This window comes from Patagioenas fasciata, chromosome 17 (genome assembly GCF_037038585.1).
Source record: "Patagioenas fasciata isolate bPatFas1 chromosome 17, bPatFas1.hap1, whole genome shotgun sequence".
NCBI lineage: Eukaryota > Metazoa > Chordata > Aves > Columbiformes > Columbidae > Patagioenas > Patagioenas fasciata.
In genome coordinates, this window is record NC_092536.1 from 8,822,898 (window position 1) to 8,844,952 (window position 22,055).

Below are 22,055 nucleotides of genomic sequence, written 5' to 3' on the forward strand. Positions count from 1 at the left end.
CGCCCCGGGGCGGCCCCGCCCGCGCACGGTTCGGCCCCCGCCTGCCCATGCGGGGCGGCCCCGGGCGGCAGAGCCGTTTCAGCCTCCCCGCGGGCCGGGCCGGGCGGCGCAGGATGGGGCTGGAGCTGTACCTGGACCTGCTCTCGCAGCCCTGCCGCTCTATCTACATCTTCGCCCGGAGCAACAACATCCCCTTCGAGTTCAAGCAGGTGGAGCTCTTCAAAGGTGGGACGGGCACGGCCGCCCGCCCGCCGCCGAGCTGCCCCGGGGGCGGTGGTGGGCGGCGGGGCCGGGCCGGGCCGCAGCCCGTCGTGTGCCGCGGGCTCAGCGCCCCTCTCTTGGCTCTTGACAGACTCGGTGCTGGGGAAGAAGCCGGCGGCGGGGAGCGGCGCGGAGCAGCCCCGAGCAGGTGAGGGGGTCAGCGGGCACCGTTCCCCCGCAGCGGGCACCGCCTCCCCCGGGTGTCCATGCTGTCAGCCGGGCCCGTTCCGGGCGGCGCTGGGTGCCTGGCGGCGGCCCCGCGGGCAGGGACGGGACAGCCCGCGCTCCGGGGCTGTAACGCGATCCCCGTGCCGGGGCTGGAGGAGCTGGGACCGGGCTGACCACCCCTTGCGCTGGCGGGGCCGAGCACCGCGCTGGATCCCGGCCGCGACCTTTGGGCAACGGAGCCGACTGCTCCGCTCACGGATCGCGCATCCCGCGAGGGGATTTTGCGGTCACGGCCCCCAAAAGCGCCCCTTCGCCTCCCGAGAGAGGAGCAGGAGCGGGTCCTGCTGCCCGGCCATCGCCCTGCAGCGGGGCTCCCTGCGCTGGGAACTGACGCGCTGTTGAGCCCGTTCGGACCGTTCACTTCGATCCGTTCCAGATCAATAGCGATGCAAAGATCCTCTACCTGCTGAGGCAACGTCAGCCCGTGTTTGATGAACCTCAGTCTCAGCCAAAGGAGGAAACGCTTGAACTCTGGGCGTTAGCAAAGTGCTGGAGGTAGTGGAAGTGAGAGATCGCTCATTTATGAGAGGGATGCAGAGCTCAGCAGTTGAGCTGCGGTCCTCTCGAGAGAGGGTCCCATTCTGCCTGGGGGGGGTGAAACAGGTCAGTCCTGCCCAGGATTGCACTCAAGAGCTGGATCTGCTCCCAGCCCCTGGAAGCTCCGCTTGGCCCGTTGGGAGGGAAGGATCAGCTGCTCCTTGGGTAACCTGAGTGGTTTGAAACCCGTGCTCTGCTGAAGAGCCTGAATACAATGGTTTGACCGTGCAGCTCTTATTCCCAGAGCGATCTCATAGCTGTGGTACATCTATTTCTGTGGGTCCCCAAGGAATGCTCCTCCAGCCATTTCTAGCAAATTAGTCACAGTGACAGCCGAGGAGTGCTCTGGGAGCCCTGTACTTAGCAGAAACACTCAGCTGTTCAGACTTGTCCAACTGTGCGAGATGACTATGGCCTATTTACATGTTGCATTTTCCTACTAGATTGTTACTTTTTTGCCTAAGGCGAAGGGTAGTACTTGGAAATCCTTGGCTGAGGAGGTGATCAGACAGGGATGTGATTGGCAAATAGACTGACTTTTTTTTCCTTTCTACTTTGGTAAAATCTTGTCCGCTGCTCTTTTTTACCCACCTGTCAATCTCCTTCCCTGCACTATGACTTACACTTAATGATTCTTCCTATGTGCAGCCTGCACTGCTTTTTTACAGAGTGTACTCTGGTTATTAAAGTCATTCCTTGAAGCCCAGCAACACACGCAGGGTATATATCTATATGTATATATATCCTTGGGGGACATCAAGAACTAATTACACCAGATGCAACTGATGTTAAACAGCACCATAAGTCAAGTCAACATCACAGGAATGATGGGGTGTAAATCACTGCCTTTTAAACAAAGGGATTTTTGCACAGGACCTGGTGGTCAGGCTGATTTGATCAGGATTTGCACCCTGGAATGTCATGTCTCCTCCTAGAGAGCACTTAAAACAAGCCAAACAAACTCCTCACACCTTGTCTTACGTAGGTATTTCTGGACTTTTTTTTTTTTTACAATTCCCTGGCATTTAACTGCAAGTTCAGTGCCTGAAGTGGGAAACCTAAAACCTGATTAGATAGTCAGCTGTTAGTGCCTTCAAACTCCAAGGGACAGTGAAGTTTAAACTCTTTTATGGAATGGTGTCTTCTCCTGCATTTTCCTGACAGAGGAAGGTTCACACACAGAGCCAGGAGTGACACAGGGCAGAGGTGTTTGAGCTTCCCTGTCCCCAGCGAATATCCACTGTGGCAGGATAAATTATTTAATGAACCCACTATGGTATTGCTGACATTCACGTTTTTCCCATCCCAGCAAAAACTCTGGAAACACCTTCAGCTGCGTGTCTGCCGAGGGATCAGCTCTGTTGACAGCATTTGCATTCTTTGTAAATGTTCAATTCCCTCTGCTCTTCAGAGACAAACAACAGGAAAAAGATTTTGCTCCGTGTGTCTGTAAGACAGCTGGGTTCACTGATTAATTACCCACTGTGGTGATCTCTGTAGGCACAAGGCTTTCCACTTGCTTTCCATCGTGTCTCCATCCCAGCTAGAGTCAGCCACATTTACAAACTGCAGGGAAATGACTTTGTTTTGGTGTTGCCGGTAGGAGCAGGAGTACCAACCATCTGCCCTCGTTAGGATGCTCTGCACACAAACTCAACTTTTCCAGATCCCGCTTCCTTGGTAAATATTAAGTATATTTTAGCTGCTCAGTTGTCTTCATCCTAAATTCTTTTTTCCTGCTGTCTCTAAAGCCGTAGAACACACTGTTCTCAAGTCAAGTCCTGGTTATCTGCAATAGTGTTTTCAATACCAGCACCTTCAACATGGCATCTAAATGCCTCCTATGAAGTAGTTTTTCAGTAAGTTTTTCAAGTATTACTGGTACCTGAGTCAAGCGACAGAATTCCTGTATGGAAATGTGAACTGCTCCATGCCACGTGCCTGGCCTGAACCGACTGCCCTCTGCAGATGGTCACACTGATTCCTCAACCTCATTACCTTCTAATTGTGAAATATGACCATATAGGGAAAACCTAACACAGTTCACTGATTGTCCCGTTGGCTACAGGTGTTTCATTTGTCATTCACTGGCAGATGCACTTCTGACCTCAGACTTGTGTGTTCGTGTTCGCAGGGCCATCAAACAGTGACAGAGCTGGCAAAGTCAGCCTCCTGAAGAAAGTACCAGCTCTAAAGGATGGAGACTTCACCCTAGCAGAATGGTAAGAACTCTGTCCTTAGGCGTCCTTGATTACCAGTGATCTCTGCAGCATTTCAGAGATGAGTGATTAAGGATCACAGAATTTATGAACATGTTGGTTATATGTCATAATACAACCTCATTTGCTGTTTCCCTTTCCTGTTTGAATTATCTTTCAGTGTGTAAACAGATCAGGTGACTTAACTTCTTGATCTTCCTTCGAATGTAGTTACCTCAAAATGGGATTATAAATATTTCCAGGAAATGTTTAAAGCTTATAAAAATCTCTTTTTACCCTATAAAAGAACTATGTTTACCTGAATTAGTCATAAAGGCCAAGTGAACACCTACAGAGGTAAAATTTAGGTTTTACATTATAAGATTAATATGGTTTATGGCGTCATAATATTGAAATAATTGAACTATAGTGGTGTCAGGATAGTAGGAGGATCTGTATTTTCTTTTGTTTTGTCAGCACAGGATTTTTTGTGGCATCTCCTTTTGCAGTAACAGCCTACATATTGTTGCAGATGACTAACATGTTTTTCCATCTGACTTCTGCCAATCAATGAAAGTATAAACTTCTGGACAAACACAAAAAGATTCTATGGATTCTCCTTGCTGGTTCTTCTGCTGACTTCAATGGAAGCAAGCTGTGGGCTAGAGACAGATTTGCTCAAAAGGCAACATAAGCCATTCAAGAGTTGAATTTAGTACACAAGCGCATAAACATGCGCAGGTCTCAAAGAGATGGGTCAGAACATTTGAGGAACAAGTGGGGTTAACGTGGCTGATAGACAATTGTGGAGGTTTGTCTGTTCACCCCGGTGCTCTGCACCACAGGACAGTGCTGTGATTTTCCAGCAGGTTAAACTTTTCATGAGAACTAAGGTGACAAAGTGCCATCTCTGATGTCACGTGAATTAAACACCTATATGTGGTCCCTACACTCCATCACAAATCCTGATCTGAATGCTTTTTAGTGGAAGCAGCAAGTTCAGAAGGGGCAAGAGAGGGAAATTAGGCAAAAACATTCTGCACTGTAACTCCCTGCACCCTTTCTTGTCTCCCATTACTGCCGGAGCAGCACGGCCATTCTGCTGTACCTGAGCCGAAAGTACAACACTCCTGACCACTGGTACCCATCAGACATACAAAAACGGGCCCAGGTAGATGAATATCTCTCATGGCATCATGCTAACATCCGGGCTAATGCTCCTAAGACCATGTGGATCAAGGTAAGGAGAATAAATATTAAAATGCATTTGAACAGCATCAATTTGGAGAGAGTTTGTCACGCTGAATGAACAAACCTAGGCCTTTCCTGGCTGGGAGGAGCTGTCAGAGAAGGAGCTCTTCCTAATTGCTCAACATCAGGATCTGCCAAAGCAGCCTCAGTCTTTTTTTTTTTCGTTAAAGTGTGTCTGGTACAGAAGGTCTCGAAGCCCAATAGACTTCCATTGCCTGGATTTGTGAAGGAATATGTAACAGATTTGGTCTTGCCTCCGAGGGCCTCCCCCTCGCTGCACAGCTGTGCCGAGTGTGCACAGAGACAGAAGTTTTGCTGCTTTGGCCTGTGCTTTGTTGCTGGAAGCAGAGAGCCTCGCATTCTTCATACAACAAGTCCCTGAAGCCCCATCAGGGTGGAAATCCAGAAGGAGCCTTCTGCTTCCAGCCCACTTAGGTACTGCTTCGAGATGGGCTCAGGGACAGACAGAACAGAGACACCGAGAGAATGGCAGAATTTCGATATTCAGTGTTGTCAGATCAATTTGCATTTAGACAAAATTAACAAAATTGCAAAGAGGCAGAAAGTCATTTAGCATCAGATAATTTTGCTGGACATCTATTTCCAGCCAACTCACAAGTCAGTCAGTGCAACTCTCCTTGGAGAGACACAGATGCAAATATAGCCCTGCAAATACAGCTGTGGTATGGAATTCCAAATGAAATCAGAGTTGCCAATAAACAGGTAAGAAATTCACTCTTCCTGTGTAAAATTTGCCCTTGTTTTTGCCTAACAAAGCATATCAGGACTCATTTAGCTTTTTGATTAATTGACATTTGAATTTTTGGCTAGAGAGCACAGAGAAGCAATTCAAATATGAGTCACATTCATACAAGAAGCAGTTTCTTCCAGTCTCTGCAGGCTGCTATTGCAGTGCCCCACGGGGAAGAAGTCCAACTCATTGCTGCTGATGATTAGATAACTCTGATATAGAAAAGGTCCTCAGAATAATGGAAACTAGGAAAACGTATATAGCCACCATGTAACAGAAGGCACGTTAACTAGACATTGGAGAAGATAGACTGCCCCGGGATACAGAAAAGGAAGGAGATGCTGTTTCAAGTGATTATACCCAGAGATCCCATCATGCATAACTGGAACCACTTAGGAAGAGAACTGGCCATGAATTTCCTGATTAAATGGATTCCACATGTATTTGGCAATAATCCTGGCTGGGATTAAGCAATCCCAATTTGAATTGTTGAATATACTAGCAGTAAGGAGAAATCCAGTCCACTCCCACCGATGGAAATTTGTATCTTTAGTTTTGCTTCTCTAAAGAAACTATATTTCTAAAGAAACTACATTTCTTTAGCTGTGGTAGGTGGAGGCAGCGTATTTGTGGAATGCTGTGGGCTCCAACGGTGCGTACACCTCTGTGAATGACAAATCTCACAGAAAGGTAGCTCCCCTCTGTGCAAGCAAGTCTGTGGAGACAAGGACTGCACTTATATGATTGCTCTGGAAACATTTCTAGTGGTGTAAAGAATGATGCCTGGGAGGCCACAGAAAGGCTGGTGTACAAGTGGTGCTGACCCACTCCCAGCCTGGCTGGCTGCTGCCATGCAGAGGAAGCCAAATCTGCCTCTCCGGCCAGTGCTGATGCAGACATTTGTCTTCCCTGGAGCTGTTGCCCATTTTCTTTCGTAACCCACCATGGTGGAGCCGAGGAGCAGAACTGGCAGGCACAAAACCAGCTGAATCCTTGGCTTCATTCTGCATGTGGCTGCCCATGAGCTGGAGGTCACTGTCACAGCTTGTGCGCTCTCTGTCCATGAGCTACTCGGAACTGCAGCAGTCCATGGAGCTCCTGCAGCTTTGCTGCGGGATCACTAATGATAACAAGTAAACCATTGGGTGCAACTTAAATGACTACCACCAGATCCATGAGAAGATGGACAGTTGTACTCTCTAGTCCCTTCTCTCCTCAGGTGCTGATTCCCCTCATCACAGGGCAGCCCCTGCCCGCAGAGAAGCTTCAGGAGGTTATGGAGGGGCTGTTCGCTTCCCTGAAGCAATTTGAGGAGAGGTTTCTGCAGGACAAGGCTTTTATCATTGGGAGCGAGATCTCTCTGGCAGATCTTGTGGCCATCGTGGAGCTGATGCAAGTGAGTGCTTGGCCTGGGGTAAGAAAATCTCAGTGCAAGGCAAACAGATGCTGCTGGGCAGGGAGGGGTGCAGCGTGTGGTAACACTTCTCTGGAAAGGGGAGGGAGGGTATACCTCAGCAGAGCTGGCCTGAAACAATGAAAACATGGGAGTGGGTTCAGAAAACGAGTTTAACAAAAAAAAAAAAAAGCTGGCTGTAACAGATTTCTCTTGTTTCTCTTCTCTAACAATACTTCATCTTCTCCTTCATCCTTTATTGTGACTATATTTTCAACCTCTGGAGAATGAGGCAATATATAAAAGGGAGAAGCAACAGCAGACAGGTCTGGTGAAAGAAGAAAATGATATAGCAATACCTTTCTCATACAAGAATATTCTTCAGATGATACTTGCCCATGTCATGCCTGGAAGATGCACGACTGAATTGCAGAGGCAATCAAATCAAGTCTATTGCAAACTGGCTGTTCTCCGCCAGGCCATCAGGGCCTGGATCCTGCAGCCCAGAAGTGATTCTTTCTCCCAGTTCCGTATTGCAGAGACTGAAAAATATCAGTTCAGCTTCTCTGCAGCATTTGTGTTCCTGAGAGCGGCACAGGCAGAAAGCAGAAGGGGGGTAGATTATGTCAACTAAGACATCAGCTCAATTAAATGTTTAGTGTTTTGTCCTGTGGTTTTGCTATATAATATATTAATAGCATATCATACTGTGGATTGTGCAGTTATCCCAGGAACTGTCAGCCCACCACGTCTTCAATGCTGTAGCTGAAAATCACTCACAATAAGTGGTCATCATCTCTGCTGCTCAAAACAGCTGTTCCTGCGCTCAGGAACTGACTTGTAAATGCCCTTTAAAATATTGTCTGTTCTCCCCCAGATAGATACACCCGACCAGAGGACATTTCCCTCCTTCCTAGTGCTGCTCTATGCGCGCTTCTTCATTTTCTTTTTCTCCTGCCTGTACTTGCGGGTACACTTTTGGTTACCCATTGTCTTGGTGCAGAAATGCCTGCCCAACGCCTCACTGTTCCTCTCTCCCCTTTCTGCAGCCTGTTGGAGTCGGTTGTGACATCTTTGAGGACAGACCCAGGCTGCTGGAGTGGCGCAGGCGGGTGGAGGATGCTGTGGGGAAAGAGCTTTTCTTCCAAGCCCACGAGATGCTCCTCAATATCAAAGAACTGAGCAACATTCAGATCGATCCACAGCTGAAAGAGCATCTGACACCTTTGTTGATGAAGATGTTGAAATGAATTAACCTATCTTAACCATGTTTTCCTGCCCTTTGTTTTTTAACTTCTCTGACCTCTAATTCTACATGCAACTGGAAAAAGCACCGTAATTCTAACACAGAAATTGCAGGGTGTCTCTCCCCTCCCCAAACTTTTCCTTCGTCTTTGGGGGTGGAAGCTGGGGAAGTTTTAAGATGTGAAACATTAAATTTATACAACAGGCTGAGGCCCTACACATCATTTAACATGTGCATCCAGGTTGTTTTTAATTTTTTAATTTCAGTGTCAGTCTTCTCAGAGATGATGGAGATGTAAACAGTATTTCTAGACAAAGTTTGACCAGCCTGCAAACTGGAAACATTAGAGAACTGTGCAGGATGAGCACTGTTGTTCTTATGTGGTTTTAACATTTGTGGCTCCTTCTCAAGTTGCAAGCACTGCAAAGCGTGCCTGATCCTCACTTTCTGTGAGGATCTGTGCACATGTTTGCACAGACAAGTACAGAGCAAACTACAGGCAGCCACAATAGTGAAGAAAGTAATGGAATCTTTTTTTCAGTTTGTTATTGCAGAGGCATCTTGCTTGGCTGCTCCTGTACGTTCGATGCTTCTTCTATTTACGTTTAGGTTCCTGTGCAAAGTTTCTTCATATTCATCTACAACTGTCAATCTTCATAATTCTTCAGGTTAATCACTGCTCTTCATTTTTGAAAGCCCAGGTTTCGGTGGTGCTCGGTTTACCGGTACACATGTGGCAGCAGCTGTTCTTGGAGATGTGTGTAGTAAAGGCCAAGTCACTTAAAAAAGCTGAGGGTGGCCACAGCCTTCGAATAATTGCACATCTAAAATACTCTGTTGATATTATATAGGGAATACACTGAAAGAATCTCTTCACAGTGATTGACTGAAAGAGAATATAATAGCAATCATATTGTGTGTTTTCTGTTGTAATACTGTAAAAGCAATCCACATTTCTAGTAGAAAATGCAGAGGGGGAATAAATCTAGACATGAGCTTCTAAGACTGTTTTAGATGGAAGTTCACCAAGGAAATCAGCCTGTGCAGCTGAAGTAATAAGAGAGATTTTGTGGCATTGAGCAACAAATGCAGCACAAGAGTTGCTTTGGAGCTTTGGGGCTCTTTTTCTTGGCTGTGTTTGTTTCTGGTTAGCTGTAGCTCAAATACAAAACTCTTTTGTACTGCAGCACAATTTATGAGGTAAAACCGAGAGAATCCAACCATTTTGAGTGTCTTCAGTCGAAAAAAGCAAGTTGTAAAGGATGCAGAAACGCGTGGAATATAAATCTCTGCATACTTCCATTTACGAGTAGTTGTTGCCCTTGAACCTTCCCTGAAATCCTTGCCCAAGAACTTTTTCTGTAAGGAATAAGATGAAATGCGTAAATAATTCAAGAATTGCTTCTCTCACTAATCAAATAGCTTCTTTTCTTTCCAATACTACTATGTCTTGGCTAGTGACATTTCTGCTGGTAAGTTTTCTAAAACCTGACGTATTGTGGCGATGCTTTTCCCTAAGGTTTCAGTCCTAGATAATACTGATTCAGTCCAGAGCCTAGAGGGATCCTTAAATTCTCTGTCTGGATAAAGAACTCCATTATATACTTCATCTTGCATCAGCAGGAAATTTTGGGGTTGGATTATGTTCTCTTGTCTTTATAGAGACATGACTGAAGGTGCCCTCTTTTCATGAACCAAAAATATTAGAAACAAACACACATCTATTCCTACCTTTTCTTCCCCCAAAATAGCTGAATAATATGTTTTTATTCATGTCTTATTCGCAAAGTAGTGTCTACAACCGAGTTAAATTTCATATGGGAAGTGGTTGATTTTTTTTCTGTTAATTTTGAGAGTGGAATTGCTAAGTGGATGATGACATGTGCAAATGTCTGCAGGAGGGAAAAAATTACCATGGTTTTCCAAGGCTGAGCATATCTGAGATGATGTGCTGATGTGCTGTTCTCTCTTGGTTGTATATTCATACCCCTACAAGCATTTTTATTGTCCACTCCAAGACAGAAACAATAAAACAAATGTCTCTAGTTTAACAAAAACTCTGGGAGGCCATGAACAAGCTGTCACTCACATGGTGAACCATGAAGAGCAAAGGACAATGCAAAATTAAAGGTGTTTGTGACCACCCCATGTCCTGTTGTAATTGCTGACACCTGATACTTGAATCTTCTCTTTTCCTTTTGGGGACCCTCTGATATGCTGGTTTCTTGTCATGTGGGGTGTTTTTTTGGCCTTGAAATTAGAAGAGATTTTTAGTATTTGAAGGAATGAGAAAGAAGTAGAAAAATGGATCCTAAATGGCATCTTCCCTGGAGACAAGGACTCCCAGCAATCAGGCCGTGGTGGGCTTGCCCCTGGGGTTTGCGAGGTGACTGAATACCCCCACTGCCTTCATTTTGGTGACAAACTCAGGATTGTCTCCTCTGTTTACAAGATTATATCTTCCTGTACATTTATCCTAGAATCTCACAGCCTCTTTCTTCACAATCACTCTCCCAAAAATCTGTTTCCAACCTTACTGCTGGCTGGTTTATGCCCAGTGCTCCTCGAGCCAGTATTGTCTTCATTAGCAGCAGTGAAGGCCAAGCAATTCCCCCAGAAAACAAAACGAAACAAAACAAAACAATTCCATCAGTTTTCATTAGGGTTGTCTCAAACTGTGGAAAACCAAAAAGTCACATTATACAGGGCCAATTTTCACAACAGTGTTGTGCCTTAAACAAGATGACGTTCTAATTTAGCTGGTTTGTAACCTTTTGCTATAAATGAGCACATATAACCCTCACTAGACAGCAGCTCAGCTTCTGGGAAACCTCTGATCTCTAGATTAGACACCTCTGATCTGTAGATTAGATTGTCCCTGTGAGGCAGCCTGCCAGGGTCACTTGTATCAACTTTGGAGCTCAAAATGCGCATTGCAGAAGCTAGTTTGGTAATTATATATGTTGGATAAAACAATAAACCTCTCTGCTTGCCTTTTAACTTCTTGTAGTGCTCGTTGCTCTGAGAAATCACTGCTCTTCCATTTTTGATCTTCCCAGCACAGACAGGTACAGAGGAGTCCATGGTGGTGACCAGAAATGACTTCCCATTGGCAGTAAGAACCATCACAAAACTCATCTTGTAAGGAGCCATTGAAGGAGGAATGTTTTTGGTGTTTTGTTGTTTTTTTTTTTTACAACTGACCTGGCACCTCACCCCAGGGAGGGCAGGACTGAGAGATATCTAACTATGAATCTCTAATGTAAAACAAAGTCTCTTTGAACTAATCCTGGAATGCACACTGATTCCTGTATTTAAAAGGTTAACTAGGGGGAAGGATAGCCAAAGAGCCAGGAATCCATATTTTAAATAAATCAATAAGGGGAGGGGGTTGTTAGAATTAGATGAATGAGACAGGTAAACTGAGGCAAGCATCAGGTAGTCTGTAAACCCTGCAGTACCAACCAATGGGGACCTGGGTAGGGAATTTGCAGTCGGGTTTTGGGTGATACAAGCAGGGGCTTTTTACCCTATTCTGTGTGCTTACCATTAGGTAGGACACCCGTTTTTGCAAAATTGTTAATGACGTATGCTTTGCTGAGATATCCTGCCTGAGCCTATTATGTTGGCAAAATGATAGTTTCCTACAGTCTTACCCTTCCGTCAGCGAGATGTGATTTTTTGCTCACACTCTAATATATATCCCAGTAATACATAAGGTAAAAAGCTGAAGGCCGAAAGCCAGCTGATGCAATTGGGGTAAAACAAAAAACTCTTTAACAGAAAGGGTTGTCAGGCATAGGAACAGGCTGCCCAGGGCAGTGGTGGAGTCACCATTCCTGGAGGGGTTTAAAAGACGTGGGGACGAGGTTCTTGGGGACATGGTATAGTGCTAGAGTTGGATTAAGTTATGATCCTGAGGGTCTCTTCCAACCGAAATGATTCTATGATGCTGCAAGAGAAGAGCCAAAGCTCCGCTCTGCGGCTGCCACAGGGCGAGGGGCGGGCAGGGCAGGGTGTCAATGGCTTTGGGAGCCGGGAGTGTGGTTCAAGACCTGGCTGCAGCTCCCGCCCACACGGGGCTGCGCTGCGCCGGCCGCTCGGGGCGGAGCGGGGTGAGCTGAACGGGTCGGGTTGAGCCGCCATGCCGTTCCTGGAGCTCGACACCAGCCTGCCGGCCAACCGGCTGCCGCCGGCGCTGGCCCAGGAGCTCTGCGCCGCCGGCGCCGAAATCTTGGGCAAACCGGCGGAGGTGAGAGCGCGCGGCCAGGGCGGCGGGGCCGGGGCGGCGGGGCCGGTGTCTGTGCCTTACGGTGTCTGTGCCGCAGCGGGTGAACGTGACGGTGCGGAGCGGGCTGCCCATGGTGGTGTCGGGCTCGGCCGAGCCCTGCGCGCAGCTGCTGGTGTCCTCCATCGGCGTGGTGGGCTCGGCGGAGCAGAACCGGGAGCACAGCGCCCGCCTCTTCGACTTCCTGACGGCGAAGCTGGGCCTCGGCCCCGAGCGGTGAGTGCGGCCCGGCCCGGGGGCTCCGCCATGTGTGCCATATGTGCCCCGGGAGGGCAGGGGGGCAGCTGTCAGGGTTCTGCGGTGTGTGAGTGTGTGAAACGCGGCAGACAAAAGTACAGGAAGGTGTTCAAAGTGATGGTGATGATGAGATTGAGGTTTAATACAGATCCAAGACTCGATTGCAAACAGTAAATGCCCTTGGATGCTGAATCGCAGACGCACAGTTAGGTACAGATAAAACTGTGGACTGGTTCGCACTTGTTGAGCCATCTGGGAAATACTGTTCTCTGAAGATGGGTAGTTCTAGTTGGTGTAATTGGTGCAAAGAGCCTCACAGTGGGGTCGCTATGCCAAGTGCTGGAGCAAGGCTGTTCCCAAAGGTAAGCCATGGCCCTCTCTGCCCCCCTTTCCCATCTCCCCAGGGAGAATAATAGCATTCCCCTGCACTCTGGATGAATACCTGACAAGATTATGAGCTGCCTGGGTCCTTCGGAAATGGACGAGTATCTGCCATAAACAGTGCTGAAATTCAATCTGCTTCCCAGTTTGAGCGGATGAAGCCTGGCGCCTGTTTGTGCCCTGCCTGTACACAGCTTATCTTTGCCTCTGTCAAATTAACACCATGCAGTGCAGCAAGAGCTCAGTGCAGATGTTCTATCTTGTTGCAAATTGGGCAGGGATAATATTTAACTGTAAAATAATGTTTCCTGTCCACTTCATTTTTGCTCTTTTACCCAAAAAGGATTGTCATCCGCTTTTTCCCGCTGGAGCCCTGGCAGATCGGCAAGAACAGAACAGTCATGACATTCCTGTGATCCCTCAAGCGGCCTGTTGGAGCAAAGCAATAGTGAAGACAACCCAGAGATGACCGGTTCCCTCTACTTGTTTCCTGTTGTGATCAAATCTGTGTAGCTCTGCACCTTCACCTGTGTGATTCACACAAAGCTAAACAGTGGGGCAACCAGCTGTGTTGATTTTACTAAAATAGTTTAGGGGTTTTGTCTCAAGCCTGTCTTGTAGCCCAAGGACTCTCCCCATGCTTGAGGCTAAGCCATTGCAGTCTGGTGATGGCCATATGTGGGCCTAGAAAAAGCTCTCTTGTAGCAGCCAAAAGTATAATTCCAGAACACGTTTGGCTTTATTGAGGACCAGAGAGGTTGCTGGGATCATCCAGATGTCCTCGTACTTTGCAAGGCAGAAGAATCCTTCTTTCTGTTTCTCTGTGGCAGCAGAAGGGTCCCAGGCTGGCTGACACCAGAGAGTCAAATTCTTCTCTTTTCAGGCTCCCCAAAAGCCCTTTCTGGAAAGAGGGGTGGTTATTGGGAGGGAAGTTTGTGTGTTTATGTAGCTTTTTGTTTAGGGCTCGTGTCAGATCTTGTGCTTTACCGTTGCCACTTCTGGTGGCTGCTCCTACAAAATATTATTTGTCCACCACATTTTCACAGCTGAATGTTTGTGCGCTGATGGCAGCGTGTAGAGGAGGGAGTCACTTGTGGAGAATTGCACTGTGCCACAGGAAAATATTTGGAAGGTTCTGCTACTGCCAGATTTAATTCCTGTTATTCACCCAGATGTTCGAAATACTTTTCTTCAGTCTGTTGTTACAGGGAGTTTCAGGACTATACAGCATCTCACTGTGCTCTGTGGCTGGTGTTTTCAGCTTGCTATCCCCATGGGGAAGTATTTTGGGTTTTTAGGACCCATATGTTCCCTCACTTTATAATTGGAATACACATGGCATTTTATTAAAACAAAAGCATGGTACTTTTTATTTATTATGTTATCTCTGCCTTACACAGATAATGAACATTTATCAGTTTCCACTTTGTGACTTGGTCAGGTCCAGGTCGCAGACAGGGAGTTCAGGAATTGAGAACGTGCCCCTGGGACATGGGTTCCATGGGAATGCAAGGCTGTGCTTCTTTGACATTCTGACTGGAGTTCTGTTTGTTTATGAGTTGAGGTTTCAAGATAGTTAAAAATGTTCCTTCTAATTGCCATTCGATGTTGGTTGCTCCTTATGCATAACAAACACCATGTATGTTTGCAAAATCTGTCAGGAAAATGATACCAAACACAAATTTGAGTATCAGGCTAGTGAGGCTACACCTAATCTTGTTAATAAAATTTATCTAATCCTCATTTGGTGTCAGTTTATTGACTTACAGCATTGGGGTTTTGTAGGTCTTGACACTTGGAGACACATCTCATGGCTGCCCAGGGCTGTGCGCTTTCTCAAGAGGTCTCTTCAACTAAAACAAGATGTCTGAATAAAAGGGGTCCTCAGTGTGACTTCTCCACCTTTTTCCATGTTGTGTCTGCATTCTGGCATTCTCTGGTAAAACCTCCTAGAATAATGCAAAATCATGGCAAAAGTGCTGGGTCAAGGACTATCTTGAGAATTTTATGGTTCATGGGCTCTGATTTTTTCTTATGAGAGCATTTAAAACATTAATCACAAGATCATTTGGTTATGAAGTGTTTGTGCCTTGGTCTGAGCCGATTGGTACTTTTTTGGTGCTGGTGTTTGTCAGCACAAAATGAGATTCTGGGAGTTGTAAGAGCTTGTGACTGTTTTCCTTCATAAACTGCTGCTGCTGAATAGACTTTTGGTGTTTGTGCTAGTCTGAAGGGATGGGCTCGTTTTCCTCCACTGAGCTAATGTTAGAGCACGTTTGTACAATATGTTAGGGCTTGAGAAGGACACCCTGCAAAGGGGCTGTGCAGCTCCCTGAAGCCCATTCTAGAGCACAGACACAGGAATCAACATGAGCAGGAAACATGTTCTCACCATCTCTTGCTTATGTGTCCTAGTTGGAGAAAATAAGGTATTTCCCCCTTGTCTAGGGCTTGGCAATAATGTTATAAAATCCCTTTTCCTTGAATGCTGTGTGCAGATTGTCCCTCTTCCATGGATAGAGCCTGCCTGATATCTGGACTTAATCTCCCAGCTATGGTAGATCTTTTTATCATTGTACTGACTAACTTCCCAGGTTTAACCGCCTAAGGTTGACTAATAATTCTGCTCCCAGAAATGGCCCGTTAGCTTGTTTGAGAACTCTGTGTAGGCATGTTTGCAAATTCAAAGGTAACAACCAGATTCTGAACACGATATAACCATTTCCTAGCTTCAAACCTTTGAAGTGGGGACAATCTTTCTGTGTGTTTACACAAGAGAGGACCAGTGAGGCCCTGAGCAGGCTGAAGGGCACTACTGACAGGAGAGTATTACAGGGTCACGATGGCTTTGGAAGTTGTTTTCTAAGCACAACAGTGTGATGCTGCTGTTCATGGCAAACCCTGTTCTTGGTTTGTCATAATGGAAAGATGAGCATTATTTTCTCCCACAAATGGGACCCCAGAGTTCATACATTCAGGAAGAAGAGGACCCTTCCTTATGATGCTAAATGCTGGTTTAGTTGAATGCTTGAGCACAAGTTTATGTTCATCATTGTGATGGGACCGTTGTAACCAGAGGTGGATTTGGATATATGGTGATATCCTGCAACTGGAGCAAGGCCCAAGTGCGTCCTGTCAGTCTGTGTCTGTTCAACACCTTCCTGACATGGCGACTGCACCAGGTGGGCTGGCACAGGGCTGCAGGTGCCGCGTCTTTTCTTCAGGACTTGCTGCAATATGGCCTTCTATTTAAATACAATCATTTCCACCAGGATGTGCTGCAGTTGGCCTGAGTCGCTGCCTCGCACTGTCCTGCTGCCACCACACAGAAACACCTCCCCTCCACAGGGGCGTAAAAGCACATTCCCCTCTCCAGCTACCACCACGGCAAGTTGGAGGCAAACCCAGTAATTCTGGCGTGATTTTCATACCCATTGGGAAAGGTACCTGAAGTTTATTTCAGCTTTGGCACGGACAGCTCACACGACAGCTCCAACTGCGCCCCCTCTCGCCCTTCCTCGCTTCCCTCTCTCCAGCGCTCCGATTGGCTGATTCAGTGGCTGCTCGGCCAATAAGCAGCCCGTTTGTTGGTACGCTGGACTTGGGGGGCTCTGAGGAGTCGTCGCTCGCTTGAGGGAGCCGCTCCGGGAGCCCCGCGGTGGCCGCGCCCCGCCGGCTCGGAGCAGCGCCGGCGTCCCGGGGGCGGCCCTGCGAGGTGAGTGTCCCGTGCGCCCCCGTGGAGGGGCCGGGAGGTTGCCGGGGCCGTGGCCGTGCGCGGCCCGCCGGTGAGGGCTGCGGGAGCCCGGCCTAATGCGGAGGGGCCTCGTCCGCTGCCCTCCATGGAAACCGTGGCGGAGGCAAGCGGGGCTCCCTCCTTCCCTTTGTGTGAGGGGTGTCCCCGCGTCCCTCTGCGGAAAGTGACCGTGCTTCGGTAAAAGCAGCTTTTGCTAAAATGCGGCGGAAAGAGATCTTTTAAATGTTAAAAACAAACAAAAATCAAGTGTTCGTTTTTAAACAAGTGTGTATTTGCAGTGTATGGATCCCAGGTGTGGCAACAGCAAAAACTGGGGTGTCCAGGTCACTCCCTTTGTTTCTTATTTTGAAGCTGAGAATCACACAAGCTCTGGGAACAAGAGCTGACATTTGAGATTTTTACTGAGGTTTTAAACTATTAAGGTAAAAGAATATAAGATTTTGAAGGCAAAAGGCTTTGAAGAGGTATTATTGCTTTTTGAGGATGTGCTCACCTGTCACAGCCACAGATTTATAGCTGAGGCACTCTTGTGACTGAACAATTTCCAACTGGTTTGTGATACTTTTATTATAAAGACTAGTTATTTTTGCCCCAGCTAATTGATATAGCAGGGTCTCATTAAAAGTGCCAGTAGTGACATACTAAATTCCTACATGTTACAACACTGTTGTATCTCAGTCCACAGTTTGGTTTGCAACCATCTACAGTGCCTGGTTTGAAAAAAAAAAAAAAAAGAAACAAACCCCCCACCTGGCCAACCCACCAGTATAAAAGCTGTGCAGAGGCCATGTCTTTACCATGGTTTTTGAAAGCATTACACAGTTCTGTGCAGTTATGCTCCATCAACTTCTGATCTACAGAGAATAGAGGGGCTAATAGTACAATCAGAATTGTTTCCCCACTGTTTCTATAGTTGCGTTTCACTAGCAGTCCAGCTATGGAAGGAAACTCTTGGCTGTAGTCTCTCTCCTGTTGAATTCCTCTGCTGCCTTGAGCAAGATTATGTGGATTTGGCAGAAGACTTGAGGATAATTCTGAAGACAGGCAGATTTGTAAGTGAACATAAAAGCATTCGTTTTAAATATGTAATTAATTTGGGATCATACAGCCTTATTTAGATGTCATAAGCATCTGCATTTTCTGTCAAAACCTGTGGCATTCAGTATTTCTGAAAGAGATAACCTTTAATCTCTGCATGTATTTTCTCCATATACAAAGTTTACAAGGAAACCTGGTCTTGAAAGAGATTTGAGGTTTTATTGATGTTTATTTAGTGACTTAAAGAGAAAAATGCTTTATTGCTGTGCAGTTGTCAGTCTGATTTAGCTGCGAGGAAAGTACGTGATGCGTAGGCAAGCAAAAGATCATTGCTGAATGAATGAAATTCGTGTCGAAGCATTATTTTCTCTATGTGTAGAACTAATCATGATGGTGTATGAGTTAATTCAGCTTATGGTTCGAACTCCCAGTGCTTCCTGCTGTGGTTAATTCTGGACTTACTGTTCTATTAATGTGGTCCCCGATATTAAAGACTGGGTTTAGCCTGTCTTGCATGTGTCATCTTTTTGTTTGAGCTGTTGGGAAGGTTTTATCATGTAGCAGTGAAGTCTTTCTAAAAAAGCAGCAGAGAACTCTTTTTTTTTTTTTTTTTTTTTTTTTTTTCCCCCTTTACTAAGAGTTTCATGCAGTTAATAGAATATAAATTTTGGGTTTAATTGAGGAAAAGTGACTTACAGATTATCAGTGTGGATTTGCCCCTTTAAACTTTTTGTCAGTGCTAAAAAGACTGAAAACATTAGTATCCTCCCTTCAGTATGAAGAAATACTAGCTAGGAAAAGTTTGGTTTCTTTTGTTTGCATAAATCTACTAGATCTAAATGCATATGCAGTCGTTTTGACTTGTTTTTCCATTAGAGATGATCTGTAGAAGTTGGTAATTAAATATAATACAGTAGCTGAATAACCTTATAGCTGTACCTACATTGCAAGTATTTCCAGTCCCTCCTCACCACCAGGACTAGATTCTTGAAGGCCATCCTGAAGTAATGAATGTGCCTAATTTTGTATTTTATTCTCTGCCCCTGGTTAAAATTCACTTGAATGTTATTGTTCCTATGTAGTACAGCAGTTTATGTCTTGGCATGGACTTGTGGTGACATAAGACAGTTACTTGGTTATTGATTAAAGTATTTCCAGCCTGTCTTTTACTTCTGAATGCTTTCTTTATGGACAGTATAAATATTCTAGTCCTGTTTGCTTTCCAGACTTGTGTTAGACCCTTCCTCCTAATCCTGGAGAAAGAAGGTGTGAATATCTGTGAACATGGTAAGGACTTATTGAGATGGTTTTTGAGGTGCTTTGGTAGAAATAAAATAGAAAATTTTCTCTCCCCAGGAGTAAGAATAAATTTGCATAATGAGAACATTGTTTTCAGAGTGGTTGTAGTTACTGGTGAATTGGAATTTGAAAAAATTCACTGTAAATCACATGTCCGTTCTAAGGAAACTGTTTCTCGTGAGACACTTGAAATTTTGTTTTATCAGCTAATTTGGGGTTGAGGGGATTGTTTTGCCGTATTATTATTTGCGAATAGTGATAACTAGATTCACTGCAGCTACTGTAACTTTATGTAGTTTATGTAGTTTTACCAAGAAAAATAATAAAATGAGAAAAATCCAGTTTGGAAGGGAAACTGGGACATGTGTAGATGTAACATTTGTTGCGTCTCGACTGTCATTCTAGATTCGTATTGCAGCCCTGAATGCGAGCTCCACGATTGAGGATGACTACGAAGGGACCTTCAAAAGCCATAAGACACAGACAAAGGAAGCTCAAGTAAGTAAACCCACAGTGTCCTTAATGGAGTTTTGTCTCAATGGGAGTTTTGTCTTATCTTGTTGCAGCAATTGTTTAACCGTAATTTTTTGTTTTTAAGAAAGTTGTGTTACTATCTTCTCTCTTGAATCCTCCTTTAGCAAGCTAAAACTTCACTTAAATTAGTTATATCAGGTCAGTAAAGCTAATGTTCTGCTATACGCTCTGGATGTGGACTGCTGTACAGCAGAAAGTATTAAAAGTGTGAAACCACTGATATTCGTAATAAATATAAATACGAGGTTATAATTCTATTTAATAAAGTTACCCTATGAAATGGGTTCTAATTTTTTTAAACTACAGGAAGCCGAAGCTTTTGCTTTGTACCACAAAGCTCTGGACCTTCAGAAACATGATCGATTTGAAGAGTCTGCTAAAGCTTATCACGAGCTGCTCGAGATTCGTCTTCTGCGAGAGGTCAGTGACCTTTAGAGAATGGAACTCCACAAACTATTTTTATATGTTGTGTTACTTCATTTCTTATTCACTAATTAGAAGTGTCAGCATTATCAGTTGGCAAGTTGTTTGCTGCTTTAGTTGTCTAATTCCTAATGCCTGTGTTGCATTTGTTTTATCATTTCTAGGCAGTTCTTTCTGGCGATGAGAAAGAAGGGCTGAAACATCCAGGCCTGATGTTAAAGTATTCCACCTATAAAAACCTAGCACAGTTAGCAGCACAACGGGATGACTTAGAGACAGCCATGGAATTTTATTTGGAGGTACAGTACGGCTGAAATAAAACACAAGAGCCTCAATATTTGCAAAAACTTGCTGAAGTGGAGGTGTGCACTTTTCAGCATACATTTGTATGCATGTCTGAATTCTGTTTACTTTCTGCTGTATTTTGTGATATAACTGCTCCACCATTCAGTCCCCAAACCAATGGTGTCTCTGTTGGAAACATGCATGTCAGAAATGTGAATAATGTTGTTTGATGTGCTTTCTAGGCTGTAATGCTGGACTCTACTGATGTCAGCCTGTGGTATAAAATTGGTCGTGTGGCAATAAAACTAATCCGTCTACCTTTGGCTCGTCATGCTTTTGAGGAAGGTCTCAGATGTAATCCTGATCACTGGCCTTGCTTAGATAACCTCGTCACGATCTTGTACACACTTGGTGACTACACAAGTAAGTACAGTACACACACAAAAAACCCTCAAGAAATATGTAATTTGACATATCAATAAAAAATTGTAACAAGCAATCATATAAGAGAAAGTGTATCTTGCATAAGAATTACCTTAGATATAATGGAGATTTTGACTTTATGATAGAGGTTCTTTATTTCTTGATAAACCATGATCATTTTTATCAGTTCTGGTTACCTTAAAAATAAATGCTTGTGGTCTTTTAGATCAGAGCTTCTACAAGAAGTTTCCCTGTAGACTATTCTCTTGCCTTTCAATGTGTGTTGATTTTTGTCTTGTCATTTCCCACTACATAGTTACAGGATTTGGGTATAAAACTACAGTCTATTAATAGTTCATAGCTTAGTGTGGTTAATTGTAGTTACAGTAGTTGATACAACTGACCCTAAGGCTTTATGTTTGGGTAATATCCAGTAGATGAAGGGATTGAAATGAAGTTTAGGAAACAAGTTGCAAGATGGTAGAGGTGCTGAATCTGATGCTTTGGTTTGTCCCACTGGAATGGGCCTAATTTTCTTCATGTTACTGCCCATGTGAGCAACAACCTGGTGGGTTTTATTGCATGTTACACTAATGGAATGTGCAGTTAAGACATTTGATAACACAGAAATGGTAAATGATTGTGATTCTGCTTTATGATTCCAATTTTTTTGTGCAGGAGTGGAATCTTAAAGGTAAATAAAAGATGTACTGCAAACGTTGTTTCAACAAAATTAATGGTATTGTTTTTCTGGATACAATACTTGGAAGATAAAATAGGTTATTTTAACCATATGCACGTAATTATTTGACATATTACAAAGCTACTGGTCTATGTAAATGTCATGTTTAGTTGGAATTCAGTGGTGTAAATGTGGGCCAGAAATAGGAGCTTTTGAATTAGCCAAAGTGGCAACTGACCATTCGATTTCTATTTCTCTGTCAGCGTGTTTGTACTTTATCTGCAAAGCTCTGGAAAAAGACTGTCTGTATAGCAAAGGATTGGTTCTGAAGGAGAAGATCTTTGAGGAGCAGCCTTGCCTCCGGAAAGATTCCTTAAGGATGTTCCTGAAATGGTGAATGTCATCTCATAGTATAGATTGCTTTTGGGGAGTAAATTTTGGGTTTGGGGTAGTTCAGAAAAGCCGTAGAGATTCAGGGTTTTAAGCTACAACAATATCTTGCTGACCTGTCTTCTGAATAATAAATTTTAAGTGTTGGTGCTACTGACGAAATGTTCTTCAGTAATTACCTTTGGAGAGAGGTAGAGGCAGAAAATCCGTTTGCTGCTGATGAGTCATTTTCATACCTAGATATCTTGTAATCCATATTCCTTTTATATATTCATTAATTTGCAGCTGATATCTGCAACATTTATTTTAGGAATTTTCTTTTCCTCATTGGAAACAATAAAAAAAACCCAACCACACACTTAACCACTTTGCCAAGCAGTTACAAATTTGGGACTTGATACAGTATTCTCATATCAATAGGTTTCAGGGAGTCCTTCTCATTCTTATTGACAAATG

General features: G+C 44.8%; 3 protein-coding genes across 7 annotated transcripts in view; all 3 read left to right on the forward strand.

Annotated features, from left to right (window-relative positions):
* The first annotated feature begins 35 nt into the window (after positions 1–35).
* On the forward strand, positions 36–8,088 carry LOC136109040 (glutathione S-transferase theta-1). Its single transcript, XM_065851385.2, has 6 exons — positions 36–225; positions 353–409; positions 3,161–3,248; positions 4,314–4,464; positions 6,446–6,622; positions 7,669–8,088. The coding sequence occupies exons 1-6, from the start codon at positions 48–50 to the stop codon at positions 7,867–7,869; spliced, it is 852 nt and encodes a 283-aa protein (XP_065707457.1). The 5' UTR covers positions 36–47; the 3' UTR covers positions 7,870–8,088.
* A 3,847-nt stretch (positions 8,089–11,935) lies between these two features.
* Positions 11,936–14,514, forward strand: LOC136109041 (D-dopachrome decarboxylase). Its single transcript, XM_065851387.2, has 3 exons — positions 11,936–12,117; positions 12,194–12,369; positions 13,115–14,514. The coding sequence occupies exons 1-3, from the start codon at positions 12,010–12,012 to the stop codon at positions 13,185–13,187; spliced, it is 357 nt and encodes a 118-aa protein (XP_065707459.1). The 5' UTR covers positions 11,936–12,009; the 3' UTR covers positions 13,188–14,514.
* Positions 14,515–16,365: 1,851 nt separating this feature from the next.
* Positions 16,366–22,055, forward strand: part of CABIN1 (calcineurin binding protein 1) — a 102,115-nt gene continuing 96,425 nt past the window's right edge. For 4 of the 5 annotated variants that reach the window (XM_065851320.2, XM_065851323.2, XM_065851322.2 and 1 more), the window contains exons 1-8: positions 16,366–16,486; positions 17,439–17,577; positions 18,790–18,850; positions 19,268–19,360; positions 19,703–19,816; positions 19,984–20,118; positions 20,347–20,527; positions 21,473–21,602. In XM_065851320.2, the coding sequence (XP_065707392.1) occupies positions 18,848–18,850; positions 19,268–19,360; positions 19,703–19,816; positions 19,984–20,118; positions 20,347–20,527; positions 21,473–21,602 (656 nt within the window). In that variant the 5' untranslated portion in view covers positions 16,366–16,486; positions 17,439–17,577; positions 18,790–18,847. The remainder of the gene's footprint in view (positions 16,487–17,438; positions 17,578–18,789; positions 18,851–19,267; positions 19,361–19,702; positions 19,817–19,983; positions 20,119–20,346; positions 20,528–21,472; positions 21,603–22,055) is intronic. The other variant, XM_065851321.2, reaches the window with a different exon arrangement.